This window comes from Talaromyces proteolyticus (assembly GCF_021365285.1).
Source record: "Talaromyces proteolyticus strain PMI_201 chromosome Unknown BGW36scaffold_1, whole genome shotgun sequence".
NCBI classification, from domain to species: Eukaryota; Fungi; Ascomycota; class Eurotiomycetes; order Eurotiales; family Trichocomaceae; genus Talaromyces; species Talaromyces proteolyticus.
In genome coordinates this window covers 1,687,524-1,713,337 of record NW_025764277.1, presented here as the reverse complement: position 1 = coordinate 1,713,337, position 25,814 = coordinate 1,687,524, and the positions used below count along the sequence as shown (strand labels likewise).

At 48.4% G+C, this 25,814-nt stretch overlaps 14 protein-coding genes across 14 annotated transcripts; 7 read left to right on the top strand and 7 right to left on the bottom strand.

Moving 5' to 3' along the window:
• Positions 1 to 316: 316 nt before the first annotated feature.
• Positions 317 to 1,255, top strand: BGW36DRAFT_367228 (uncharacterized protein). Its single transcript, XM_046214840.1, has 2 exons — positions 317 to 758; positions 827 to 1,255. Exons 1-2 carry the CDS (start codon positions 520 to 522, stop codon positions 1,008 to 1,010), a joined length of 423 nt encoding a protein of 140 aa, XP_046077894.1. The 5' UTR covers positions 317 to 519; the 3' UTR covers positions 1,011 to 1,255.
• Positions 1,256 to 1,513: 258 nt separating this feature from the next.
• On the top strand, positions 1,514 to 3,336 carry BGW36DRAFT_332436 (Saccharopine dehydrogenase-domain-containing protein). Its single transcript, XM_046212851.1, has 5 exons — positions 1,514 to 1,902; positions 1,958 to 2,105; positions 2,167 to 2,239; positions 2,295 to 2,419; positions 2,479 to 3,336. The coding sequence occupies exons 1-5, from the start codon at positions 1,716 to 1,718 to the stop codon at positions 3,194 to 3,196; spliced, it is 1,251 nt and encodes a 416-aa protein (XP_046077893.1). The 5' UTR covers positions 1,514 to 1,715; the 3' UTR covers positions 3,197 to 3,336.
• A 55-nt stretch (positions 3,337 to 3,391) lies between these two features.
• Positions 3,392 to 4,823, bottom strand: BGW36DRAFT_392933 (putative epoxide hydrolase; the record flags this gene model as incomplete). The annotated part of the gene is made up of 6 exons (XM_046217756.1): positions 3,392 to 3,721; positions 3,793 to 4,123; positions 4,193 to 4,302; positions 4,373 to 4,480; positions 4,627 to 4,679; positions 4,739 to 4,823. 6 exons carry the CDS (start codon positions 4,821 to 4,823, stop codon positions 3,392 to 3,394), a joined length of 1,017 nt encoding a protein of 338 aa, XP_046077892.1.
• Positions 4,824 to 4,879: 56 nt separating this feature from the next.
• Positions 4,880 to 6,489, bottom strand: BGW36DRAFT_367224 (pinin/SDK/memA/ protein conserved region-domain-containing protein). Its single transcript, XM_046214839.1, has 4 exons — positions 6,286 to 6,489; positions 5,773 to 6,232; positions 5,642 to 5,710; positions 4,880 to 5,590 (listed from the first exon to the last, which is right to left on the bottom strand). Exons 1-4 carry the CDS (start codon positions 6,483 to 6,485, stop codon positions 5,165 to 5,167), a joined length of 1,155 nt encoding a protein of 384 aa, XP_046077891.1. The 5' UTR covers positions 6,486 to 6,489; the 3' UTR covers positions 4,880 to 5,164.
• Positions 6,490 to 6,592: 103 nt separating this feature from the next.
• Positions 6,593 to 6,919, top strand: BGW36DRAFT_285964 (putative Pre-mRNA splicing factor ini1; the record flags this gene model as incomplete). Its single annotated transcript, XM_046210368.1, has 1 exon — positions 6,593 to 6,919. One exon carries the CDS (start codon positions 6,593 to 6,595, stop codon positions 6,917 to 6,919), a length of 327 nt encoding a protein of 108 aa, XP_046077890.1.
• Positions 6,920 to 7,081: 162 nt separating this feature from the next.
• Positions 7,082 to 8,364, bottom strand: BGW36DRAFT_392931 (putative actin monomer binding protein; the record flags this gene model as incomplete). The annotated part of the gene is made up of 4 exons (XM_046217755.1): positions 7,082 to 7,198; positions 7,261 to 7,512; positions 7,566 to 8,200; positions 8,346 to 8,364. 4 exons carry the CDS (start codon positions 8,362 to 8,364, stop codon positions 7,082 to 7,084), a joined length of 1,023 nt encoding a protein of 340 aa, XP_046077889.1.
• Positions 8,365 to 9,284: 920 nt separating this feature from the next.
• BGW36DRAFT_10590 (uncharacterized protein) lies at positions 9,285 to 10,852 on the top strand. Its single transcript, XM_046209197.1, has one exon. It carries the CDS (start codon positions 9,412 to 9,414, stop codon positions 10,558 to 10,560), a length of 1,149 nt encoding a protein of 382 aa, XP_046077888.1. The 5' UTR covers positions 9,285 to 9,411; the 3' UTR covers positions 10,561 to 10,852.
• Positions 10,853 to 10,923: 71 nt separating this feature from the next.
• BGW36DRAFT_10565 (uncharacterized protein) lies at positions 10,924 to 11,574 on the top strand. The gene is made up of 2 exons (XM_046209196.1): positions 10,924 to 11,294; positions 11,407 to 11,574. Exons 1-2 carry the CDS (start codon positions 11,040 to 11,042, stop codon positions 11,470 to 11,472), a joined length of 321 nt encoding a protein of 106 aa, XP_046077887.1. The 5' UTR covers positions 10,924 to 11,039; the 3' UTR covers positions 11,473 to 11,574.
• Positions 11,465 to 13,123, top strand: BGW36DRAFT_10554 (uncharacterized protein). Its single transcript, XM_046209195.1, has 2 exons — positions 11,465 to 11,631; positions 11,687 to 13,123. The coding sequence occupies exons 1-2, from the start codon at positions 11,624 to 11,626 to the stop codon at positions 13,029 to 13,031; spliced, it is 1,353 nt and encodes a 450-aa protein (XP_046077886.1). The 5' UTR covers positions 11,465 to 11,623; the 3' UTR covers positions 13,032 to 13,123.
• Positions 13,124 to 14,077: 954 nt separating this feature from the next.
• On the bottom strand, positions 14,078 to 15,827 carry BGW36DRAFT_284446 (putative MFS multidrug transporter; the record flags this gene model as incomplete). Its single annotated transcript, XM_046210238.1, has 3 exons — positions 14,078 to 14,975; positions 15,028 to 15,317; positions 15,369 to 15,827. The coding sequence occupies 3 exons, from the start codon at positions 15,825 to 15,827 to the stop codon at positions 14,078 to 14,080; spliced, it is 1,647 nt and encodes a 548-aa protein (XP_046077885.1).
• Positions 15,828 to 17,397: 1,570 nt separating this feature from the next.
• On the top strand, positions 17,398 to 18,387 carry BGW36DRAFT_421827 (uncharacterized protein; the record flags this gene model as incomplete). Its single annotated transcript, XM_046219623.1, has 2 exons — positions 17,398 to 17,492; positions 17,544 to 18,387. 2 exons carry the CDS (start codon positions 17,398 to 17,400, stop codon positions 18,385 to 18,387), a joined length of 939 nt encoding a protein of 312 aa, XP_046077884.1.
• A 392-nt stretch (positions 18,388 to 18,779) lies between these two features.
• BGW36DRAFT_353672 (uncharacterized protein) lies at positions 18,780 to 19,722 on the bottom strand (the record flags this gene model as incomplete). Its single annotated transcript, XM_046213453.1, has 2 exons — positions 18,780 to 19,414; positions 19,479 to 19,722. The coding sequence occupies 2 exons, from the start codon at positions 19,720 to 19,722 to the stop codon at positions 18,780 to 18,782; spliced, it is 879 nt and encodes a 292-aa protein (XP_046077883.1).
• A 760-nt stretch (positions 19,723 to 20,482) lies between these two features.
• BGW36DRAFT_402875 (major facilitator superfamily domain-containing protein) lies at positions 20,483 to 22,756 on the bottom strand (the record flags this gene model as incomplete). The annotated part of the gene is made up of 5 exons (XM_046218872.1): positions 20,483 to 20,940; positions 21,002 to 21,100; positions 21,180 to 22,221; positions 22,277 to 22,458; positions 22,532 to 22,756. 5 exons carry the CDS (start codon positions 22,754 to 22,756, stop codon positions 20,890 to 20,892), a joined length of 1,599 nt encoding a protein of 532 aa, XP_046077882.1. The 3' UTR covers positions 20,483 to 20,889.
• Positions 22,757 to 23,197: 441 nt separating this feature from the next.
• On the bottom strand, positions 23,198 to 25,457 carry BGW36DRAFT_10504 (major facilitator superfamily domain-containing protein). The gene is made up of 8 exons (XM_046209191.1): positions 25,004 to 25,457; positions 24,926 to 24,946; positions 24,815 to 24,872; positions 24,698 to 24,757; positions 24,364 to 24,649; positions 23,989 to 24,307; positions 23,833 to 23,935; positions 23,198 to 23,781 (listed from the first exon to the last, which is right to left on the bottom strand). The coding sequence occupies exons 1-8, from the start codon at positions 25,130 to 25,132 to the stop codon at positions 23,306 to 23,308; spliced, it is 1,452 nt and encodes a 483-aa protein (XP_046077881.1). The 5' UTR covers positions 25,133 to 25,457; the 3' UTR covers positions 23,198 to 23,305.
• Positions 25,458 to 25,814: the final 357 nt, after the last annotated feature.

Sequence of the window (25,814 nt, the reverse complement as noted above, 5' to 3'; positions counted from 1 at the left end):
TTTCTCTGGCAGAGTGCCAAGAATTTGTCTAGTGTATATACACTTAGATCTGGACGAACCCCAGCTCGTGTAATTTTCTCCTTAGGTATTGCCAGTCTCACGAATTAAATATTTCGGAAAAGTACATACGACCACAAGGTGTGGAGAAAAGGGCTTCCCTTCCGCTCTGCTCATTGTCCTTGGCTTACAGGCAGATTCGAAGACGCCTTCACCTTCTTCACACCCGTGGAGACGTCGCTGCCTTGGGCTAGGAAAGGTAGAGTTAGTACAATGCTTATCACTGCCGCAAACTTATACTAATTAACTATGGCTAGACTAGTACAAGGCAGCAATGTCTCAAAGTGGGGCAGAATTAAACAAAGAGTGTGTAGATAAAGAGAAGGGAACTGTCAATGGCTTCCCATTTCCCTCCTCAACAATAAAATATCCTTCTCTTGAAAGAATCACTAGAACCCCAGTCCCTGTGCCCAACTCAACCCTTTTTGGTCCACTCTGATCTGGTCTGATCTTTCGATTAAAATGGCGGATACATCTCTTAAATCTACCTGCCATTGTGGTGCCATTACCGTGATCGTGCCTCATCAACCAAAGGAAATCAACGAATGTCAATGTACAATCTGTCGGCGCTACGCAGCCGCTTGGGCGTACTACAAAGTGAATGAAGTCAAATTTGATATAAAAGAAGGTGCCAAACTCTCTCAGTACGTTTGGGGAGATAGAGAGAAGTCATTCAATTTCTGTGAGAATTGCGGATGCGTGTAAGTCTCGATCGGCTCATCATTTGTGGATCTCAATAGGTTGGCTGAAACTATTTGCCTGAACGTAGATGCTATCATTGGCCATTTGAAGAAAAGAACCCAGACGGTAGTGCAGCTGACTGCGGCGTTAACACGAGGAATATGGATCCCATGGAAATCTTGCACGTCAACCGCATGATTGAAAGAGCCTGGCTGTTCCAGCCAATCAACAATAAAACCATGGCGCATGAGCAGGATCAGGCCAAGTACTAACCTATTTATGTAGATGTTATTGTAAATTTAATTGAAAGGATGTCTCCAGCCTTGTCCAGAGCTGTACTTCGCTTTACATAAGGTGTCTTTATATCTCAGTATCAGCCAAAAGTTTCACCAATTTCCACAGGGTTTAAAAAGTATTCTAGAATAAATTTTATTACCATTTACATGTATTGTAAACAAAGATTTGGTATTAACAGATATCATAATATTTCTGGATCAATGTTATACCTCCGCTCAACCATCTTTATTATGGCGTTTTTGGCACTTGCAGATGCACTTTGCCATTAAGGCAACGCAGGTCGCCATTATTAGAACTCTATTTACAGTCTTTGATACTTGCTACGTACGCACGCACTGCATACCTCGCAGCGTTTCATTCGACTTGAAATGATAATAATTAGGATGGCTCGTGGAAGCCGAGCGTGGCGAAATCTAGTCTCCCGCTAATCCACGTTAGGCAAGCCAAGGGCCGCTCATGTGAACCCTGCAAGAAGTGACGACTGAGTTGTTTGCCTAGACGTGAATTCTAAATCTATATCAATCGCCGTCTCTCGTTGTTATTTAAATCTGAGCTCTTCAAATAGAGAGTTGTGTTGTGCGTTATCCAAACCGCCCGAACATTGACGTCACCGACTCCAACTCAAGTTGCCTCGGCATTGTAGTGGTTGATAATTATAGGACAATCAGAACTTCTCTTCCATGGCTACTAGAGAATTCGACCTGGTCTTGCTCGGACCAACGGGCTACACTGGCAAATACACTGCTGAGTATATCTACAAGGCATTTCCAACCACCCTCAAATGGGCTCTTGCTGGCCGATCAGCCTCGAAAATTGAGGCAGTGGTACGGGAAGTCAAGAATGTGAACGTCGATCGACCTGACCCAGGTAATTCTATAAGTATCTATACTTTTACTTGGACAATCAGCTCACACCTACACAGAAATCATACCTGTTCAATTGAACAAATCAGAGCTGGATGCTCTAGCGAAAAGGACGCGGTTGATAATCAACTGCGTTGGTCCGTACCATTTGTACTCAACGCCTGTTGTTGCTGCCTGTGCTGAGAACGGTACACATTATGTCGACGTGTCAGTACTCTTCCCAGTAATTCTCTAGCTTATATATAGCTTGACTGACATGCATCCATAGGACTGGAGAAACACCATGGCTCCGACGCGTGATTCCGCAGTACCATGAGACGGCCAAAGAGAATGGGGCGATTGTAGGTCTTTTCTTATGCAATATACAGACGATAAAGCAACTGACATACACCATAGATAGTCCCCTCCTGCGGTGTAGAAAGCGCACCACTAGATATCCTCACTTGGTACGCTGCCGACTTTACGCGAGCTAAGTTATCGGCTGATCCTACTGAGACCGTAGGCTGCATTTATGACATCAAGTAAAGAATATTTCTTGTATTTCAGATACATAAACTGTTCATATGCTGACTCTACCAAGATCGGCCGGTCCAAGTGGCGGCACTGCCTCCACAATTCTCACTACGCTGGAGACCCTAAGCATTCCTGAGTTACTCAAATCTAGCGACAGCAAGTGTCTCATTGCTTCTCCTCTTCCTCCAACCCGTATCACACCTCGAAAGTCCCTCTTCGAACTCATTTTTGGCGTTCGCGAAGTTTCCGAGCTCGGCGCCTTGACTACTTCACCCACTGGCATGGCTGACGAAGCCATTGTGAATCGCAGCAGTACTTTAATGCCAAATCACTACGGCCCGCGTTTTTCCATCCGCCAGTATCTCCGTGTCCGCAACGTCTTTGTTGGAGTTTTGTTCCACTATGCTTTCACTATTGGAATCAGTCTACTTGTCCTCGCACCCTTCCGCTGGGTAGCTCGTAAATTATGGCCTGCGCCAGGATCTGGACCCACAAAGCAAGAAGTAGAGGATGATATTACCGAGTATCGCCTTGTTATGTCTACCAATCAGAAGGGTGCCAACGGCAAACCCAAGACAGTGTTAGGTAGCACCTCTTACCGAGGAGGTCAGTATGAATTGACCGCCGTGGCGGTTGGTTGTGCGGCTAGAGTGATTTTGGAGAATGAAAAGAAAATCAAGAGTATTTCAGCTGGCATAGTCACGCCGGCGACCTTGGGACAGGAGTATGTCGAGGAGTTGGAAAAGGGAGGATTCAAAATTGGGGCGAAGATTCTGGATGAGTAAGTGGGTTTAACCAGAAACCTATTTCTGGAATATATTATTGGACCTACCTTTTTATTTATTTATTTATTTTTTTTTGATTTAGTAATAATGGCAACGTTTGAAGAATTTTGACGCAAAAGTTACATGTTTCAATCGATAACGATAATACAGTTGTTCATAGCTATGTCAACTACTATTCGTATATTATCCAATCATTTACAGCTTACTATTACCACTCGACGGGAAAAATTTCCCCAGCCAGCTGCCAATAATCCGATTAACCCCCTCAGGGTCCTCTGTCAAAGCCCAATGCGACGTGTTCACTTGCTCGAGGGTCAATTTCGGGATATACTTCTTCATCGACTTGCCCATAGAAGGCGGTAAGGCCAAGTCCTTGAGAGCCTGAATAAAAAGCAACGGCACTTCAATATTGGGCTGTGATGCGTACTGCTTCTCATCATTGTGATTAACCTCGGTGAGACGGTACCAGTTCAATGGACCGTGGACTCCGTGGCGAGCGTATTCGCTTGAATAGAATTCCAGATCCTGGTATTTATTTTAGTTTTTTTTTTGGAATCAAAATCAATATGACAAGACGAGTAAAAGAGAAGACAAACCTCGCCATTCAAAATCCGAGATTGCTGAAACTGCCCTAATTTGTCAAGAGCAATGCCCTTCCTCGGGTCAAACCCCCATTCTCCGTTGCTTGTTTTCCCACCATACATGGTCAATAAAAACTGCTGAATATCTTTCTTCGTACGAACAACTTTTTCAACCTCGCCAGACCGGAATTGAAGTTGGTAGCCCCAGTGCGGAGCCAGGTTGGCGACAATGTCGTCTAATGAAGTGAACTTTGCTCGCGGGGGCGCATACGGGACGCAGACAGTGATTATGTGCGAAATGAGAGCGCGTTGATGGATATAAATTGCGTATGCCAATGCCGCACCCCTGGAAAATTTCCACATCAAGTTAGATACCAGCCTGAGGCGTTGTATAATGGATTAGACTTGGATATACCAATCATGACCGCAAAGGACGATCTGTGATTCGCCAAGCTGAGTGGCGAGTTGCTTAAAGTCTGCAGCTATTTTTTTGAAAGCGTATTCTTTGTAATCTTCAGGAGCATCCTGTTGTGGTGTTTTTTTTCAGTTTTATTGTAGTGTGTGATTCGTAAATGGGGATGATGCATTAGCTTACAGTTTGTCCATAGCCGAGTTGATCTGGGGCAACGATTCTGAAACCCAACTGTAGGGCATAGGGGATCTGATAACGCCATCCTACGGCCAAATCGGGATATCCATGAAGCTATACGCAGGTACACAATCAGCGAAGTTCTTGCAGCTCAATCTGATGCAGGTCTTTTGCCGAGGTCAAAGAGACCGGCGAAACCTGAAGCTTTGGATGCGATTGAAGCTAGAGACACTGAATCGAGGAATTCAACATTGACATACGAAGAGAATAGTAGCTTTCCATTTTCCTGAAGCCGGCTCGCCATACAGATAGGCTATGAATCAAATCAGTATATTTGATGTACTGCCGGCTGTAGCAGCTCATTGGGCTTACTGTATTTCCGTCCATTCAAGATCGTGTTGCGCCGCTCAACCCGTGAATCGCCTTCGTAACTGATCTTGTCGATTTTTGAAGTCATATTTATATTCAAATACCAATGAAAGTTTTATAATTTATCATGAATCGATAATATAATCGAAGTTATTCATCGGAGCTTGTTGCTTACAAAGGGGAGTATTAACCGGACCGAGGTAGGCGGTCACGTGCCATCTTTGGTCAGTCACTCAGTGCCTCAATGGAAGAAAAAATAAGCCATAAGAAGTAGACGGTCGATAATAATATACAGATGACACAAGAAATTGCATGGCATAGTGATACATGAAGAACGCTCGCCGTCAGTCTCAACAGAATCGTCATGACGGGAGACAGCGTAAACAATAGTATAGGAGGAAAGTACCACGGAAGCAGAAATTAAATGAGTTAGTAAATGACCATATCCTCTTTGTCATCTTCCATGACTTCTTCGCCGTCGTCTTCGTGGCGATGGGAGGATCCAGTATGAGTCGCATTGTCGGCTCTTTGCTCTTCGTTAGTTGTAGAAGGCACGGTGTCGACCGTAGCCGGTTCTGGTTCTCTCTCTTGATTGGAATGCGTATCCTTTGCCGGAGAATCCCCGGTTTCGTGTTTATGGGCTGTCGATTCTCCATTTTCCATTGATGTGTCTGCGTTGGCTGATTGATCTTTATCGTCGATATGATCTTTCTTGCGATCTTCTTTGCGATCTTCTTCAGGGTGCCAGCGCTCTTCGAATTCTGCTTCTTCCTTGGAAATAGTCTCCTTTACCTCCTCGATCTGTCTGTCGATGATATCGTCGTCTTCGGGGCGTACTTGGTAAGGAAGCCATAACTGTCCACTGTTAGTTATTCGATGTTGGTAATTTATTGAATGCTAGCTCACCAGGACAGGCGTGCTTTTTGTCCGCAAAAAATTTGCCGCGTGCAGCAAATTCTTATGTCTGATAGTCATCTAGGATTGTAAGCTGTTTTACCCCCCAACGGTGTAGAATGAAGAGAAAACAATCATCATACCTGTTCCTTCTCCAACTCCTTTTGCTGCGCCTGTCTTTCAGCCACAATATCCTCCTTCTTTTTCCGCCGAGCTTCACTATGTCGTTCATCCTGCAATCGAAGTTTCGCTTGCTGGCGCTGCTCGATATCGGCGCGCCTTTTTTCCGCTACACTTGAGGAGCTCTGAGAGAGTGTCCCAAGTAAACCTCCGAAAAGCCTTTGGCTCCGCTTGCGTTCCTCTGCTGCTAAGCCACCCCTTCTCGAAGGCTTTCTTGAATCGGGGTCTGGGGCATCTTGCGGCGGAGACCGACTTGGATGGTTTGGAGAACGATCATGCTCTTCGCTGATCCGCCGTCGCTTGCCACCGATATCTGAAACAGAAGACTGCCGCCTCTTACGGCCCGTCTCTGGAGAATTATGAATGGGCTGCTCCTGCTCCTGCTCCTCAGGCTGAGGAACGGCCACGGCGGAAGCTAGAGTTCTGGACAGATGAGCTTTAACTATCATACCAACAGCGAACAAGGAGGAACTCACTCTTCTCCCATTTGAAAGAACTCCACAGCTACCACTGCAACAGATTCACCGTGCAGCACCAGGACAGGCGTTCGAGTGGTCGTCGCAAAGAGGGCGCTCACTGATCGCTGCTGAGAAGTTGTTGCGGAACGGCCTAGAGTGGCGCTTGGACCAGCTGCGGGCATTTCTAATTTCTCCCACCTTTTCAACGCGTCCAGCATCTTCCCTCCACACTCTCTCACACATACCAGACCACCCCGAACCTACCACCTCTATCTAACAGACATCTTCGAACTCAACACAGCGATCTGTAGCATCTTCACTCGCCATGTCTCGCCATCATCCTGATCTCGTCATGTGCCGCAAGCAACCCGGCATCTCAATCGGCCGGCTGTGTGACAAATGCGATGGCAAATGCCCTGTCTGCGATTCCTACGTCCGACCTACGACTCTTGTGCGCATCTGCGACGAGTGCTCTTTCGGAAATTACCAGAATAAATGCATCGTCTGCGGCGGCGAAGGTATCAGCGACGCTTTCTACTGTTTCGAGTGTACGCGTCTCGAGAAGGATCGCGACGGCTGTCCGAAGATTATAAATCTGGGTAGTTCTCGGACGGATCTGTTCTACCAGAAAAAAAATTTTCGAAATCAATAGTGCTACCACCGTCTCCGACTGGTCTTGCGATGGATGCAGTGACCACTACTGTCGTTCTGTCCTACTGAGAGGTATGAGAGGTAAATTGGGGACCGAATATTGCTATAAACTAAAGCTGGGATATTTCACATCCTATCGGTGTACCCATCTACCACCTGGCGTTTACCTACCAGGGCGCTTAGGTCTGGCAAAACCCCGTTTTGGTCCTTCGTCCTGCGGAGGATTGACCTCTTCCTGCAGTCTGCTCGCAGTGATTTCAAGTGGCGCAGAGCCCTCGATCTGGAAAGTTGATGTCAGAGATATGGAACCATCAAGAATATAAGGACTGGGTTAATGTTCACCTTTTTTTCGAGCTTGAGCCCTTGCGATTCGCCCAATGTAACGGCCATTCGCCGAGTACTCGCATATAGCATTCTTTCCTTGATACTTGAGCCGCTGGGACACGTGTATATGAACACCACAACATCGGACCCGGGGTAATGATAATACGCATACCGCGGGGACGAATCCGATATCTTGGAAGCAACGTCGTTCGGAGAGACATTCGAGTCGGCGCTCACAAGTTTGACGGTTTCGGAGCGGACGTCAATAGACTGTATATAGAAGTTAGCAAATAACAACACCAATCAAGCGGACTTGAACTCACTAGCTGCACCAGCTGCCCATCTTCGATAGACTGTAACGCATACTTGACATCGTCATCCACAGGCATGGGCATGTTCACACTGCCACCTGCAAATATCCCACTGACTCTACCCAGTGTCCCCCCAGTACCAACATCCCTGCCGGCTGTCCCATGCCTGGCCTCGTCCTCTGCCCGCCGCACAGCATCCAGTTCCCTTTCCTTTTCATCCATCAGATCCTCTCTTGTATAACTAGCGCTCTGAACGCCATTACCCTCCAAATCGCGCTCCCTCCACACCTTCTCGCTGACTACCTCCTCCTCCTCCGTAGCGAAAATCGTGGTAGCGAATTTCTCGCTGCCTAGTTCTCTCACCAGTGACGCGCGAGTAGACGCAAATAGGGTTTTCGCTCTGACACCCGCATCGGAAGGGATGTAGGTCAATGCCACTAGTGTAGAGGGTGAGTGACGGAGTAGTAGAAAGAGGGGGGTTTTTGGTTCGAGAACCGATTGTAGTTTGGGGACGGATGAGTAGAAGGAGCCCGAGAAGGGGATTGCAGGCTGCGGCTGGAGGCTCTCGGAGGTGATGGTCACTGGAAGAGCGAATTGGGAGTCATCAGAGGTGAATGCTTGGAACGCGTCGTGCAATTCCGACGAGGCTGACGAACGAGGTTCAAATGTTAGTTGAATGAATGTCAATAGACAGCGATGACATGGATTGCGGGGTGAGCAAGCGAATCACTCGGGCGGGCTGGTAAATAGAGAGAGGCTCGTGTTAGTTGCTGAGTGTATCTGGAGACGGACCTGATATTCCTGACTGCATTGTGAACTGTTGCTTTGGAAACTGCACAGTTGACTGTCTGGACAGGAGCTATGAGAGTAGTTGTTGTGAGCTCCGCAGGGAACGCCCCTCACTAGTTAACGATTCAGCAGCGTGCAGTTAGTCACAGCCGTCTCCACAGCGATCGATCGACTGTGCAACTGTGACTGACAGACGAGATATGCACTAGATTAAGAGCTAATTACCTCCGACCCCTTTTTGCTGCGGTGGTCAAGGGTCGACAGCAACATTCTGGCTAGTCAGCACTGCTCCAAAATATAGCTATTTTATCTACGACTCGAATGGCTTAGAGTCTAAATAATGCCCTCGAATTGTCTACGAGAGTGGAATTACGATAGCCTCTCATCGAGCACAGCGCGACAGTGACAATCAAGGACGCCGCCTTCCTGATACGGCAGCCGCTGCCATCATCCTTATCAATCGATGTCAATATAGCTTTCAATGTTATTGTTCCATATCTTCCCATTATTAAGTTTCCCAGAGTCTACTCACAATAACAGTCAAGATGATAGCCTGTGGTCGCCATTGACCGGGCGGTGATGCTTGAGTCACCTACACCGAGGCGGCTGCCGTTTGCTTGGTGGCTGCCCCTGCTGCTTTTTCTTTCGCTTGTTTCTTTCACTCTGATGCCTTGTTTGACAGCTTATTTCATGTTCCAGCAAGTTCTTTCCTTTGTGCTTTCTACGAGTTGGAAATATCTAAGCAGAGATCAGGCCCTTTGTCTCTGCTCTTCTCTGCAAACGCATGGCATCGCTTCCCTGCGACAGGCAAAGTGATGAAAGGAACAAGCTTCGCAGAGTCAAGAGCGAAGAGAGTCTGCTGTGCAGAGACAAGCCATTCGTCAAAGAACGAATCGTCGATGCAGTGACAGAGTGCGGTGACGACCAACGTTTACAACTAGATCTGAATGCTTATTCACTGTTTCCAGCAATACACACAGACTCGACAAAATAAGACCGGGGCAGACCGCAAAGCAGTCATGGGCCATGACAAGGACGGTGAGCCACGCTTCTCCCCTGCTCGAAATCCATGGAGTCTGGCCGAGACATTGGACTCTATGGCAGCTCTATTGATATCGAAACCATGCAAGAGAGAATATCACTCGCCGTTCGGGCACACGAAATACCTGGGAATATTGAGATCTTCTTATCAGGAAACGAACCAGCCGGTACGAGTACAATAGAACGGCTAGCAAAGGTTTGGAAGGACCTTGGCCATCTTTCAGCTGGCTTTTTTCGCCCACGGTTGCTGAAGAAGTTCAAACCGACATCGCACTGCCATCTTCCAAAGCGTATGACCAGTAAAGTGGAAGAGTTCAGACTTGACGCTCTTAAATGGTCGTTCACCAAAATCCAAAAGCGCGTGCAGTCACCACAACACCAATTTCTGATAGACACAAAGGTCCCGAACGAGAAGCAACCGTTAGCTAAAGTCCAAAAAGCCGTTATGGAGCTACAGCCCTTTTTCACAGGCAAAGAGGCAGAGTGTGAAAACCCACCGGATAACGATGATAGCTATTGGTGGCGTATTTGGAAGCTTCTCGCTACTATCAGAAGTGCGTACAAGAAACTGATATTTCCCAAGGATGACGAAGCAAAACCACCGCTTGATCGCGATACCGAGAGGTATATCCGAAAAGCTAACAATCTTTTGCATCACTTAAAGGTGGTGTTGAGGGCAGCAACCTCAACAAATTTGGCACACCTATTTCAATTCGATATCCGCATCACTGTGGTGGACGATGGTCGGCACACAATTTTCCGAGGCCCAGATTCGGCATGGGCATGGGCATGGGTATGGGCATGGGTCTTTGAACACGCTGTACGATGCTACAACGAAAAAATGGGGAAATGTCGCGAGTGGCTGTCTCTGGTTGACGGGTGGGAAGACAGCATTAAGGCGTTGGCAGAGCAGCGTATTGATCACGAGGAATTGACGGTGCATCCGGAGTTGAAGATGTTACTCCATTGTGCGAAAGAGAATGGCAACGGAGCTCATATCTTCACATACATTGCCACGTCAAAACCGTCGTGCCTGCCATGTATGAGCTTCTTTCAGGGTTTCAACTTCCCCTTCGGGAGCCAATTTGTCGTCTACGGCTCGGATTGGAAAATACACTGGTCCTGGAGATTTCCACCCGACTGTCCCAATGGCGAGGCCGTCCTGGGGCATATCTAGCAAGAGCTCATAGCGAGGTGGGTGAAGCGTAACGGAGGCGTTCCGTGTGGACAGGCGGCTTGCAAGTCAGCTTACCTGACAGCCAAGGGCAAGTGGGCGCACGACTCTGTTTAGCATCGATAACAACGATATTAATCAAAGCAGTTAGCAAGTCATGGGCAATACTAAGCAAGTAAAGTGTAATGCAGGCGGATGGATGCTAGTCATGCAGGCAGCAGCAGCTGATGCCAGGCCAGGACCAGGTCACGTTCGCGCACTAGCCCGAGCGGCACTAGCGGGCAGCCTCAAAACCTATGCCTGCCCGCCCGCCGCGCCTTCTCTCTTCCTGGCTCTCTCTCTCTCTCTCTCTCTCTCTCTCTCTCTCTCTCCTCTACTTAATTAGAACCTAGAAGTCCCTACTTCGCCGTTGTCCCCCCATTTGCTCTTCATGCCTCCCCTCAGTCGCCCATCGCACACTCTGGGCTCTCCTCCCTCGTTCGATGGCCGACACTTGTATTGTGTGTTTAAACGACCTTGGCGCCGGCGCCTCCAGCCCTTCTCCCGTCCTCGTCCCATCTCCGCCAAGACTCGATAACCACGATAATGACGACGGCGAGGACAACACCCAACCATCCACGCTTGCCTCCCTTCCCGCAGACCGGTCCTCCAGGCGCATTGCCAGGCTGGTGCCTTGTCTGCACATGTTCCACGACGACTGCCTGAAGCCGTGGGTTGAAAGGGCCAATAGCTGTCCGGTATGCCGCGCAAATTTCAATGTTGTTGAGCTATGCGATGGTGTTGACGGTGAGTGATGATGCACATATTGTTATTTCTCTTGTGTCGAACAGAAGCTGAGACTATGCAAAGGCCCTGCCGTCTCCGTTTACCCCGTGCAGGACAAAGTCCAAGAGGCCGAATTGGACCCCTTCATGATCCTGGAGGAAGAGATCACCGACGACTCGGATACGCTGCCGTGTTCGATTTGCGGCGATAATGATAACGAAGAAGTGTTGCTGTTGTGTGATGGCTGTGATGTGCCCTCTCACACCTATTGCTTGGGGTTGGATGCGGTGCCGTCTGGCTCATGGTACTGTGAGACGTGTCAAACTCAGCGAATGCTGAACGCCGTGTCTGACACACCAAACAGACCCAATCGCAGTCGGCAACCAGAACGTCGGACCCGTGCACAGCAGCGCATGCTTCGTAACCGCAACCAGGCCAACTCCCTCCAGTGGGCTGCTGTGTGGCAATCGGTCTACGACAGGCTGAACCTTGATCTCGACTTTCCGTTCGACGATTCAGACCACCGGTTCTCGTTGCTTTCAGACTATCAAGTTTTCTCACAAGCCTCCCCTCGACAAAGCTCGAGTCGTGCGTGGCAACGCCGGGTGGAGGTTGCAGAGCGTCAGGGCGGTGGCCGCAGTTTCCGTGACCCCACTGCCATTCTCGATGAATATGTTCCCCGGCCATCACGTCCCCGCGTCCCTCGCGCCCCAACCCCACAGCCGGAGTCTGTTGAAGAGATGCGCGCTTGGAACGCATTTGAACGTGCTAGAGAACTAGAGAACGATCCTAATCCCTCCCGCAAACGCAAAGAACCAACCATTTCTCCGTCCCCTGAACCGACGGAACCCGAGAGAAAGTTGAAAAGACCACGCACGAGACGCACGGAAGAATTAGCCGCAATGGCCACACAGAATAACAATGGCGAACCGTCGCGGTCTGCAGCTCGTCCTCAGTCAGAGAACCTCTCCGGCGAACCCAGTTTTCTCCAATCTTTACTCAAAGAGGTAGAAGATGCCTCCCACCACAGCAACTCAATTGGACCCTCTGCGTTTACAAATACCCCGACTGAATTTCATAGCTCTTCTGGTCCTTCCTCTCCTTCTCTCTCATCAGCATCCTCAAACCGATCATCGCCTCGATTGTCGTCCACCAGTCCTCCACCACACTCCCGAAGAAGACCAGTCTCACCCATACAGCTTTCTCCAAGTGTTGTATCTCTTTCTTCTCCTACACAGGAATTTTCTCCTTCAGTCTCTCCAAATCAAAGCCAAGAAAATGCCAATGAGTCCAATCCTCATCCTGACAGAAAACACCGTTCTTATAGACGCCAGCAGGAAATTGCGAGGTCGAATGAGAATTCACCGTCCCGCAAAGGTCTTTCTCTTTCTGTCAAATCAGATGTGCAAAAACTAGTTGGATCGGAACTGAAACCCTTCTACCGGAGCAAAGTCATCACAAAGGAAGAATACACTGATATCAACCGCACGACCTCACGCAAGCTTTACGAAAGTGTTGGAGATGTGGAGAGTTTAGAGGAAGGGGATCTTGCAGGACTGAAAAGCATCGCCGAGAAGGAGGTTAAACAGGCGGTTGAGATGCTTCAAAAAGAGAAAGCAGAAACAAGCGACAGACAGACTGGGACCCTCTCTGATGCACCTGGAAAAGCTACTCCCGTCGCACCTCCAGGAGGCGGCGAGGAGAGCTAATATGTAATGACCTATGCATGACAACGGCGTTGGAACGTGATTATTATTTGGCTTGATTCAGCGTCACTCAACTTGATCGGCGAGTATAAGGATTTATATTAGATACCATTAGATACCCAAGGGGATATATCAAGATGAATGTACATTATCATTTGCTAGACACTGATAAGTATTGTAAATAATTCAAAGAGAACTGCGTGTATATATATTCTTCTGACCACCCCAATTGGACACTCCCGGCATGCCTCTGTGTCTCTTAATTAGGCTTAAAAGAATTGAAATGTCCCCGTGTTTTAGAAGTTCAGTAGGGTTGGATAGATGCTCTAATCAATCAAGGTGAGGCAGTCGTCTGAAGTGACTCCGCTCCCTCCAGTTACCCGGCGCGGAGGACGTTAGTTGAGACTTCCAATATGTTCTGGCTACTAAATTTTCAATCGTGAAAAAATTACTCGACAAGATATGCCGCCTGAAAGGGCTAGAGGTATGATTCCACCTTGTACGTTACCATATCCTAGCAAAAGGGGGTTTAACTAACATAAGATGATAGCGAGGTTTTGTTTCTTCTTTTCCAGAAAACTGGACTAACTGGTGGTAATTCCCGGTTCAGGCCGTCCTTTTTTTGCTGACCGGACTGCGAACGTGGACAAAGTCCTGAAAGATAATCTTGTAAAGCAGACTTGTTCCAGGAGGATCGAAGCAACAAAGAGAAACTTGAACTCGTCATGATATCCTGCCGATTTGTGAGGACTAAAACAGTGAATTCAATGGACGGGTCTACTATTGCAGTAACTTGAATCACGTCGCCAGTATCAATTAATATATCAATGATACATGTATGAATGTACATGTAGTTGGCAATAGAGGGTGAAGTTTTAGTGCGGTAGCTAGAATTGAGATTTTTATTCTATTGTCAAATATATATTATCTGCTCAAAGGCCAAGATACCCAACGCCAGAGACATGCTACATGTATACAGGATTATCAGCACTCAGATTCGAATTGCCGAAAATAAACATTAAGGAAATATAATTATACACGAGACCAATCTACAATCTCGGGTTAAACCGACTCATAGAACGGAGTTTGGCACCGTAGATATAAAACAGAATGGGAATCGGCACCATAGCCAGGGTCAAGAACCCCAACAGACTAGATGCCCAATCCACGCCGAGCTTGGTGTACATCTGCGTCGCAAACAATGGGAAAGCGCCACCGAGGGCGCTCCGCACAAGCGTGTTGGCGGCAATCGCCGAGTTCGCGAACATCAGGTACACGTCAATGATATAGTTCAGCCCCTGCATGAATATCACCAGGATGCCCGCACCAATGGGCACGCCGGCGAGTACTTGTGGCACCCAGGTGATGTTCTCGTTTGATGTCCATCCGAACCAGAACAGGCCTATGGGCAGGAGGATTGAGCCGATGATCATGGGCGGCAGACGCTCTTCGGGCACGACGCGTCCGTGCTTCTTCATTTTGCGCGCAAACCGGGTTTTGGTGACGAAGATGATGATGGCGCCGCCGATGAAGACGCCCACTAGGATGCTGAGGAAGGGCAGTGCGGCGACGCCGGCGTGTGTCCAGTGGCGAACTTCCTGGAAGGAGATCGGGTATGCTTCGAAGGTGAGGTAGAGGATGCCGTAGATGAGGGCGAGGTAGATGGTGATTAGGAGGAGGATGGGCTCGAGGATGAGCATTTGGAAGGGCCGCAGCAGGTAGCGTGTCACGATGTCGCCCATCTTCGGCGGATTTTCGTCGAGGATGGCGTGGTATGCCCAGTTCTTGGTCTCGACGCGCAGACGGGCGGCGCGCCGCTGGAGGAGGACCGGCGCGTAGGTCTCGGGGACGAAGATGAAGGCGATGATCATGAAGAAGCTGGAGGCGATTAGTGTGATCCAGGCGGTCCATCGCCAGCCGAGGTGGGATTCGACAATGAAGCCGCCACTAATATGTGTTAGTGGTGATGTATATAGGTATATGGACAGTTGAGGCTCACATGATCGGCCCAAAGGTAGGTCCTCCAAAAGTAGCCCCTGAGAACAAGGCAACGGCGACACCGCGATCGACCGGGTCCCAGATATCGGCGAGCGTTCCTCCGATGACCGCTAATGGTGCGCAACCGAAGAGTCCCACGAAGAATCGAGCGACAAGGATCGTCTGGAGGTTCTGGGCGACGGCGACAGGGATTTGAAAAATGGCAAAGACTGCATACCCAAAAAAGAGAGGGGTTTTACGACCGTATAATTCGGAGAATGGTCCCCAGACCAGCGGACCGATGCAGAAGCCCTCGAACAAGTCAGCTATGGCAAGGCGAGACGAAGCAAGGAATTAACTTACAAAAAGAGGGAGACTGGTGGAGAGCGTTGTTACTTCAGTCGATACGTGATACAACTCTGCGGTGACCACGGTGGCCTGGCTGAAGACACTGGTGGCGAAGGTGATCCAGATGGTCAGAGACGACAGCAGCATGGTGATGACCCATTTTTTGGCGACGGAGAAGTTCTGAGGGTTCTCGGGGTCGTCAGGCCCGTCCCATTCGACGAGATTGGGATCTTTCCCCTGAGCTTTCTCTATTACTTCGCGGCTGGCCGTGCCATATCCGGCCTCCAGCTCTAGTTCTCTTTCTGCAGTCTCCCGCGCGCTCAGCGGGGGCACATCGTCGTCATTCTCCTTGTCAGCGGCTAGGGCACTGGGGATGGTTTCGAGGCGGTCGTTCTGGTCCTTTTGAGGAGGTGGTTGGTCGAAGCTGGTCCTCGTCGGCGTGGTAGCCTGCGAGTCAAACGGAGGCGAACTCATGTTGATATGTTCCAGTCGACGGGGTTGTATGGGAGTTTGGGATGATGGTCTGCATGAGACGAGACAGATCATCTATAATATACCAGCCCCGTCTTGGGTATGGGGTTAGTGACAATCTGGATTTGTCAGGGGCGTCCATATGGGCGGAGATAAGGCGTCGACAAATTCGAACACCAACGAAAAGTTTCACGCAAGCAACGTCATCTGCTCATTGTGATAGGCCGCCTGTCGGGCCTTCGGTGAGTCGCGCCCGCCCCGCCGATGATGAGCTTATGCTATTGCTAAGCTTTTCGAACTGTCGAGATGACCTTAGGAGTCGTGATGGCATTACAGCCCGCCAGCAGGCAGTATGTGAAAGCATGTGGGGTGTGTATGCACTATATTGTGCATGGGCAACGAATGAGATGCGTCCAGCAAGTATCGAGGAGACAATATGATGGTATATTGTATATTGTATAATGTATAATGTATGTACGAGAGGATTTATGAATCTGATTCTATGCACAGTTGCGTAAAAGCAGCAACAGGGATTACCTGTCGGCGCCTCTGAACCGCCGAGCCCAAGTGGGCAAGTGGGCCGCGGGATTCCCCCGACTCGTGCCCACCCCACACGCTTCCACGGTTTGGCGCTCTAATTCGCGATTGTTTCACGTTTCAGGGTCTTGATTGGAGGATAGTGGCCCACACTCGGCACATGCGCAAGGCGAGACAGCCGGATATCCGCGCCGCTCTCTATTAATGATTATTCACTCCCAACGGCGCTCGTCGGCCGATCTCCGAAAGGTGCGCTCGGAGATAACATCCTTATAAGGTTGAGACTGATGAGGATGATCATTAGTAATTTGTGATCAGTAACCACCCCTCTTGTTCTGTCAACTCTCGTTTATGCTTGCTGGCCTGCTGGTAAACGGCACGTCTCGGCGCGACTGATCCTGCCTGGGATCTGACGGTATTTACATATTTATCACGATATATGAATATCAACTAGAAAAATACCAATCAAGAGAACATGCTGAATATTGATGCTTGAGATGGTACTAGATCTCGTGTCGTCCCGATCTGGTTAGCGCCGATTTGGCGTGCAGTCGGAGAATTACTCTTTTACAGCCTGCATATATCAATCAGCCTCTTTATACAATCATCGAAGAATGGCAGTTTGCCCCTACAAACACACACAGACACACATAGACACACACACATACACACATACACACAGACTGCCCACAAACAACATTGGGGTTTGCACACAAACGATGGTCACAGCAAGCGAGCTCCGGGGGCGGCAGGCGGGGTGCCCACGGATTTATCCCGCCAAGAACTGCCTGGCTGCTGTTTGATCTCGCCACTGACTCCTGGAAACACAACCGTTGTTTGACGGTGTTACCAGCCATAATACCATCTGTTTTCTCCTGGACGCCCTGGAATTCATTTCGATCATGAATTCGTGAGAATGCGTTAAAAAATCTTGCCCCCGACCAAGAACTGCGAATGTGACTAAACTAGTGACGACAAGACCGCATCAGACAGTCAGTTAACAGTCAGTCAACACCCAGTAACTGCCAGAGGAACGATGAGCGGGCGCAGGTGTCATGTTCAAGACAAGCGCCATCATGTTTCTGAGGATATTACATTTGATTTAGCCACCGAGCTTCGCGCGGCGACAAGGTGAGCAAGACATTTCTCCCATGACAAATCATCCGGCTGATCGAATGATAGGGACCTCCACAATGCCCTAAATTCTACCATTATCCATCGACTACCCCTCGGTCTCCCACCAGTAGCCACCTCCCCACAACTGTACGGCCTAGGAATCTCCCGTTTTGCCAGATTATACAATGTCCTCGAGAGCGAATGGGCCGGTTATATTACTTCTCCCCAGCGCAACACTGCCGCGGACACTAAGTATCGAGCCATTCTTGATAGCGCCTTTATGTTAGAGATTGCCCGTAGTCGACGGCTCTCTTCTGATCTCGCGAATCTCAGGGCCGTGTGGGGTGAGATAGACAGCCCGTGCAACGATGCCGCCCTCCGTCGCGCAGTCGACCACATCTCAGCCTCGATCAAGGCCAAGCCATATGTCGTTCTGGCGTATGCATGGATCATGTACATGGCGCTTTTCAACGGGGGTCGATGGATTCGAGAACAGCTGGTAAGAGCGGGGCCGGGGTTCTGGTTTGTCGCGAGCACGTCAGAGAAGCGGCTTTCTTCGGAGTCGGTTAAACAGTCGTGTTTGTCATTTTGGTATTTTGATGGCGACGAGGATGGCGAGGATTTGAAGAATCTCTTCAAGGCAAAGCTGACCACGGCATCCATGTGTCTAACGAAGAAGGAAACCGAGGATGTAGTCGTCGAGGCGCAGGCGTTGTTCCAGCATATCCTAAACATTGTTCTGGAAATCGATACGGTTGCTCAGTCGCGTCACCCGCAGTCTCTAGCTATTCAAAGGAACTCTTTGTCGAGCTTTGATCCCTTTCTGATTATGTTTGTTTTAATCATGGGAGGGTTCTTTGGGCATTATCTTGGCCTCCAGACTTCTGTTACTAAGATATTTAATAATTAATACATGAGTATTCTTCATCATTACTTTGCTATCTTGTAACCTATATTAAACGGCGCATATGTATGGAGTGGTATACTTTACAGATATCGTGAGACACCACTTATTAGTTCAATTTCAGTATAATGTTAGTGAACAACTTCAGATATGTTGACTTATAATATTCAAATAATCATGTTGACTATAATCCCTGGTATATATGAAATGATAAGAAGCCACTTTCCAGTCCAATCCCTGCTATGTAAATGAATACCCAGTAAATAATGCCGACATAACTCCAGATCCATCCACCCAACCGCCCAACCTTTCACTTAAATGTGTTCCAAACTCCATGCTCAAGTAACAAAATCAACTTCCCATCATCATAATCGCCGGCCAAGTAAAAATAATACCAATCAATGCCCATCAATCAACGCCTTCACCCTCTCCACCCTATCAATCGCCTTCTCCAACCGATCCAGCCTCTTGCGCTTCTCCCCATCCCTCTTCTCGAGCAACGCCACCCTCTCCTCCAGCTTCGCCCTCGCCTTGCGCTCCTGCGCCACCATCTCGTTCGCCTGGCTGAACAGCTGCGCCGTGAGCTCCTCCAGCTCGGAACTCGCCTGCGAAAGCTGCGACTCGGCGGCCTTGCGCAGGTTTTGTTCACGGGTTAGTGCAGTTTGGAGTTCTGATTCTTGCTGTGGCTGCGAAATTGAGGTGGACGGCGGTGATAATGTTTGGTGGGAGGACGATGGCGGGCTTGAGGATGTCGTCGTGTGCGTAGAGTGCGATGTGGGAGGGGGAGTACTAGTATACGAATCTTTGGACCCGCCGCGACGGTAGGAAGGGAAATATGCGGCGAAGTTCGCGAAGCGGCCTTGCTGTTGTTGTTGTTGCTGCTGCTGTTGATATGTATCGGTTGATCTTGGGGCTTGGTCGGTGGCTGAGGACGATGTTGACGCTCGCGTCTCCCCGTTACTAGTGGTGTGATTCAACGCGTGCGTGTGTATTCGCAGGTTGCGGGTTTCATCTTCGTATTCTGCGGTCTGGTCTGTTGTGTATCGTATTGTTGTTAGTTCGCGCGCCTATGGTCGGATAGAAAGGAATCACCGTACCTGACCCCGAAACCTTTGCGGATAAGAAGCGGACCTGGGCTTCCAGCTCTTGTATGCGTTGCTGCGCGGAGGAAGACTGGTCACCGCAGTGAGGACATGTCGCAGCCGAGGGAGTATTGTCAAACGAGGTCGAGCTCGAGGTCGTCATGGGCGGGTAGTAATCTCCGATCAGCCTGGTTCCTTGTGTTGATAGTGTTGTTGTTGCCGTTATTGACGGGTTGCGAATGGTGGTGGTTGCGGACATTGCATTGCTGTCCTTTTGACAGCGTTGCTTCAGGTGATGATGATGCAACTGGATGGGGGATTAATTAGTTGGTCGGGCCAAAACGAGGGGTCTCCGAATCATACTAGGTAACTTCGCAGGTGACTTAGTACATGTAGCACTGGTAGGGCCTTAGACTGTCATCAGCCGTCAGCGACCGGGTCACAAGACAGTGGCAGGGATTATTATTGTTATTATTATTATTAATTAGCCAATAATAATAAAATAATAAATAATAAATGCGCACGAGGTGATGCAAGGCAGCTCCGAAACAGTTCAGGCCGTCATGCTAGGAGCTCCGTTATTATAATTTATTATTACTTACTATACAACCCTCTAATTAATATTAATACTATTTATTGTACTGCCCCGGTTTTTATTCCGTATTCAACATTGGTACATGTCTTATTTGCTTGACAACACGTATGTATGTATTTACGATGAACAGTGATTGTTATTTTATTTATCTGTGCTATTTTTTCGACTAAATCAAGAATACCATGCTTTACTACACGCAAGGAGCTCACCCAACATTACATATGTACCAATCAATACCTACATAAATCACTCAGTGATCGCACTAAACACACTCTAGATATTCCTCAATAGGCCCAAACTCGAGGCATGATTATTTTTCTGTCGATTAAATATTGTTGATCTAGCCCCTATTTGCCTAGGACAAGTAAATCTAACGGAAGATAAATTGAATTGTGCAACATCCTATTCATTGAAATTTGGTATTCTAATAACCTGTGTACCGCCCCTTAGCCTGGATGTGACCACTGGAAGTATTGCGCTGCTCTGCTGCTGCCCAAGCCCTAATTAGCCGCCCTTCCATAATCGAGATGGACCCCAATTCAGAAATTCCCACGCGCAATTTCCGTTATAATACTTGGATTGATCTAGGAGCAAGAGATGCGAAGGATTATTGAAGTGTATTCTGTCGAAAGCGTTGAGAGAATGGAGTGGATGGAAGAACCAAGTTACCTCTTGTGTTTGATGTTGGGCACCGGACGTGGCAACCAAAGAATGTACCAACAGACGAGCCCTTTTCGACTACAGCGAGTGCCAAGATGCAGCTATTCAGGAAATTAGGATGAACCAAGCGGTATTGGGACTATTCTTGTTGAATATCACCCGCTCACCCGCTCAGAGATCATGTCGAGCGTTCTTGCTCATGTGCCGAATCTTCCCTCCATACTATTGACAGATCAGTTACGTTCCAAGAGTCATCAGCCTGCTGGCAGTTCTCTAGACTTACTTTGTAGAAAACAAACGGGATGGGAATGAAACATATGGCGATACCACCTAGCAGCGAGTTGCCAGGGCCGATGCCGAGGTGGTGGAATAGAGCCGGAGCCTGTCATAATCAGCCTTGCATTATACACATAAGAAAGAAAGAAAGAAAGAAAGAAAGAAAGAAAGAAAAGAAACCTTACAAACAGTGGAAAGCTAGCCGCAAAACAGGCGCGGAAAAGCGCACTTCCAGCGAATATGGACGCAGCGTAAACGGGATACGAAATGCCCAAATAATTGAACAGCGAATTGAACAGAGTCACCACGCCGATAGTGAAAATACCCGAGCCGATGATGGGCATAATCCAATGAATACTTTTCTGTGCTGACCAGCCATACCAGAAAAGACAGATAGGGAGGGCCAAGGAGCCGATGAATGTCGGTGGGAGAACCATCTCGGGCTTGAACCCCGGCTTGTTGAATTTGGCAACTATACCGTATCGTACCCAGAGCAAAAACCCACTTAGAGTAATGACTGTGCCAACGAGAATACCGAGATATGCGAGACCCTGCTGTTGGACAGTAAAGCCGTAGATGTCGCCGAATACAAGAGGGAACGACTCGAACCAGATAAACAGCACTCCATATAAAAGCCCAGCGTAGAGGTCCATCAGGAAGACAATTGGCTCAGATAAAGTCAGGGTGAAGGCTCTGGCAAGGACAATAAGGTCATTTCGGAGGGTGTGATGTGCGGCGTCAATTTCAGACTGACTTTTCAGTCGACTATCTCCCGTCGCTTTCCTCAAACGCTTTGCTCTCTTATACAGAATATTTGCCGCACTAGTCTCAGGAAGAAAGAAAAACATTGTGATGAGCACACACGAGCACAGCCAGGTGAATAGCCAGATTGTCCATCGCCAACCCTTCACCGGGGCTAAGAATCCCCCGATAAGCGGACCAAAGACAGGACCCAAGACGCCAGCCGAAGACCAAATACAAATCATGTATGAAACATTAGCTGGATCGAACATATCCACAATAGTACCTCCTCCTGTCGCTAGACACGGGCTGCCGCAAAAGCCAGTGAGAACTCGAAAGACGAGGAACATGGGCATGTTGACCGCGAAGCCGGTGGGCATTTGAAGTAAAATGAAGGCGAAAAGAGTCCAGAAAAAAATAGCCGTGCGTCCTAGTTGAGGCATCTCAGACATAGGGGACCATAGCATTGGGCCGAGACCATAGCCTCTGTGACGGGTTAGCTATCAGCAGATGGATTGATATTGGAAAAGGTCTGGCTTACACGGTGAAGAAGGATAGTCCCAGGGTAGCCACGGTCTCGCTGACGCCAAAGTCTAGCATGACGTTTTGCTCACCCGGCACATAGATAGAACTGGCAATGTAGACACCAAAGTTGAGTATACACATTTGGACAGAGATGGCAGCCTTCCACACGGCGGACCAATTATGAGGGTTCTGCAGGTGCTGTGTTAGACAGGCAATGTGTAAGGTGTATGTACCCGCATTCCTCTGGATCATCCTGACCGTACCAACCTACTAGGAGAATATCTTCCCAATCATCGACGATGGGGTTGGTTGCAGTAAGGTCTTGCGCGCCGGCATCCTTGGTAACAGAATCACTGTTCTCTCCTTCAGACGACGGGGACGGGACTGCCTTCCTCCATAGCGACGGATCAATCTCGTCTGGATATCGAAAGACTTTGTTACCAGACACCGCTCGCACGAGTTGGCCGAAGACGGTACTGTGGAATCGGGAGGCCATGCTGACTCTCTCTCTCTCTTTTTGTCGAGGGCTGTCTCGAATTGAGAGAGCGATGCAACTTTTTGCATAGAGGAAGGAGTGATCTCTCTAATTATATCACAGAGAGCCCCTCTTCCTCTATTCGAAAGCGCGATAAGTTTATAATTTCTACATGTAGCATATGCGAGCGGGTTTAAACCCCGGCGTTGTCGATGGGAAATTCGGCCTATCTCCGCGATCAACATTATTAATACAAAAAACATATATATTACATGTTGTACATGCTCAATGAGGATGCCTGTAGAGTTCTATACATACGTATTAATATTTCATTTACAATTAATGAGTGCTCAGCACTGCTCAGTGAGGGAAATACAATTAGTCGTATAATTACATGTATTATCAATTGATATAATGTATCAAGAACTATAAAGAATAAGCCCTCTTTATTAATACGTTATGTATTGATGTAATATCTATATATCAACAATGAACTAATACCCTTGACAGTGCAATTTTTTCTTCAAGAGGTCAAGGTAAACTCCTTTCACTACCACCTATCTGTACAGCCTAGTTAGTCCTATTAAGTCTATTGCTACCAGCATACCTCCTCCAAACTAGGCGCAGAACCTTTTCATCTGTCAATACAAGCAAAACAGCCGTAGCTGCACAACAAGCCGCCATCACGATGTTCATCACCCTCCACCCAGCAGTCTCGACCACCGCTCCGGCCACAATCGGCCCGATAGTCTGTCCACTTCCCCACGCGATAGTATGCAGCGCAAACGCCTGTGCACTGGCACCAGCCTCGCCGAATATACCTGGCATTTCACGCTCTTTGCGCTCAATGGGGTCGTTCAGTTCGACCATGAGCGGGAGTAGGATAGCCGAGAGTGCGAGGCCGGCGGCGACGAGTAGGGAGAAGAAGATTATGCAGGAACGCAGGGAGTCGTCCGTGACGAATTGGAAAGCGATGAAAATGGGGACGAGGGAGATGAAGGATAGACTGGAAATGATTCGAGGGCCGTGGTAGTCAATGGCGGATCCTAGATATGAGGAATAAGCCGGTGATAGGGACTTGTTATGCGACAACTTACCAATGAGCGGAGATATAATGGCGGGGATCGTCAGTGCGAAAAAGGACATCCCAATACCAGCTGATTCCCAGTGAAAGGTCCTGATGACAAAGACGGGAAGAGTCTGATATGATGTTAGATTCCACTCATCAATATACGAGGCGGAGTTTTGCTTACAGTTTCAAACGAGGTCCAGACTATTGCATTAATGATGCTTGCAATAAGCAGGACAAGGAGCTGACCAGACAAAGCCAGACGCACGATTGGAGGGATGAAGCTTGTTGAGACATGGCCAGAACAGGCCTCTTCATCGTGACCGGCCTCGGTGGTACTCTGATATTGGGGCACTCCTGAATCACGAAGTAATGGCTCTGTTTCCCCGTTCTTGACCTTTTGTTTAGGCTTTGGCTCGATCATGAGGCATCGGAATACAACATCGATGCCGATCAAGGACAAAGCCAGTATGAAAACAGAGTCATAGCCGGTTTTATTCAAGCTACCGTCGACTTAGCTCACCATTACAATCGGTATAAAATATAAACGCAGACTTACAGAATCCCAGCCACAGCTGGTCCAGCCATAGTTCCAACAGTCATAGACATCGATACATACCCCATTGCCGTGCCCAACTGCTCCTTGTCCACCGTGTCGACCACAAGCGCATTGCCGACTACCCACATAGCTACCTCGGCGACGCCCTGTAAAGCGCGCGCGGTGACCATTGCTGTGGGCGTTCTTGCTACCCAGAACAACACAGTTGCGCCAGCAACAGCAAACAGACCGACGATGAAGGTGAATTTTCGGGATGAGCCCTTGTCGGCGACATATCCAACGATAGCTATCACCAATCAGCAACGATTAAATACTTCGGGTTGGGCAGTCGCACGTGAGCTAATCAGAAGAGCACCTCCAAAAGTTGCAAGTAGAATAGAAAGCCATTTTTGGACTTTCGGCAATTGTATCAGCGTGATATCGAGATTAAATGTTGGGTTGAGCAACTCACGCTCGTCATCTGGTAGATCGAGTCGGTCTCTGAGAATGGTTGGAACAAGAGGAATGACCTTTACTCAATTTCAGCTTGATAAAAATACGAGAAGGTCGAATGAGGCTGTACCATTCCATATATAAAGACATCCTTTCGACATCCATTGTTAGCGACGGTTTGACAAGATAATAGGGAAGGTGAGCTAACAGCAAAGATGGCGATAGACACGACAATCACTATAAACGTCTTGGACGAGCGAAAAACAGTGCTCCTTCTCTCTTCCTTGTATTTTGCATTGTCGCAGTCCGTCGTATTGTATGCTGCCACTGCAGCCATTTCCCTTAACTTGACTTGAATGTTGTGGGGAGAACAGTCTGACTTCAAGACACAAAATTAAAAAATCCGTCCCAGGGCCATCAAGTCAATTGATAAGCAACGCGTGATTCTATAAAAATTGAACATCTATCACAATTGACTTACCCCTCCATCTCTAAAAAACAGAAGAGCAAATCATGGCCAATTATTAGCCTCACCGCATCGGCGGGTTGGGCGATCCACAATCTGGCAGATCATCAACAATCCACCTCCCTGGTAGGACGAGGGCGTCGAAGCTACTGCGAGATGAAGCACGCGTGGATAGGAGTCATTTTTACTAATTATGAGTTCTCCAGTCAGGTTGTCTGGTTCGGGCGAGTCAGAAGTCCAGACCTCGGATGTCTTCCTTTGCCTAAACATGGTATAAAATTCCGCTGTTAGTGCGTTCAGGCTTTTGCTGGGTCTATCGACATCTCTATACCGGTTACTGGATTGTGCTTAATGTAAGATTTAGATTATTGTAATGGAGGATGAAAGATCGGAAATTCTTTTCTCGTGCGTTACATACAATCCTCCATAGAAGCCTATAGCCAATAGATGCATCATAGATAAGGTCTTCGTAAAGGAGATCCCTAGTAGTGGCACAGACAGGCAAGAAAACTTTTTAGCAAAGACAACCGCGCTTTCGATGGTAACAAGAAAA

Coding starts and splice junctions, on each gene's coding strand:
- BGW36DRAFT_367228 (XM_046214840.1), top strand. CDS start 520: ATGGCGGATACATCTCTTAAATCTACCTGCCATTGTGGTGCCATTACC. Junction 759..826: donor TGTGAGAATTGCGGATGCGT/GTAAGTCTCGAT, acceptor GCCTGAACGTAG/ATGCTATCATTGGCCATTTG.
- BGW36DRAFT_332436 (XM_046212851.1), top strand. CDS start 1,716: ATGGCTACTAGAGAATTCGACCTGGTCTTGCTCGGACCAACGGGCTAC. Junction 1,903..1,957: donor CGTCGATCGACCTGACCCAG/GTAATTCTATAA, acceptor ACACCTACACAG/AAATCATACCTGTTCAATTG. Junction 2,240..2,294: donor CCAAAGAGAATGGGGCGATT/GTAGGTCTTTTC, acceptor CATACACCATAG/ATAGTCCCCTCCTGCGGTGT.
- BGW36DRAFT_367224 (XM_046214839.1), bottom strand. CDS start 6,485: ATGCTGGACGCGTTGAAAAGGTGGGAGAAATTAGAAATGCCCGCAGCT. Junction 6,233..6,285: donor TTCTTTCAAATGGGAGAAGA/GTGAGTTCCTCC, acceptor TCATCTGTCCAG/AACTCTAGCTTCCGCCGTGG. Junction 5,711..5,772: donor AGGAGTTGGAGAAGGAACAG/GTATGATGATTG, acceptor TTACAATCCTAG/ATGACTATCAGACATAAGAA.
- BGW36DRAFT_10590 (XM_046209197.1), top strand. CDS start 9,412: ATGGAGTCTGGCCGAGACATTGGACTCTATGGCAGCTCTATTGATATC.
- BGW36DRAFT_10565 (XM_046209196.1), top strand. CDS start 11,040: ATGGCCGACACTTGTATTGTGTGTTTAAACGACCTTGGCGCCGGCGCC. Junction 11,295..11,406: donor AAAGGGCCAATAGCTGTCCG/GTATGCCGCGCA, acceptor GACTATGCAAAG/GCCCTGCCGTCTCCGTTTAC.
- BGW36DRAFT_10504 (XM_046209191.1), bottom strand. CDS start 25,132: ATGGCTGCAGTGGCAGCATACAATACGACGGACTGCGACAATGCAAAA. Junction 24,947..25,003: donor TGTCTATCGCCATCTTTGCT/GTTAGCTCACCT, acceptor GGATGTCGAAAG/GATGTCTTTATATATGGAAT. Junction 24,758..24,814: donor CGATCTACCAGATGACGAGC/GTGAGTTGCTCA, acceptor AATTGCCGAAAG/TCCAAAAATGGCTTTCTATT.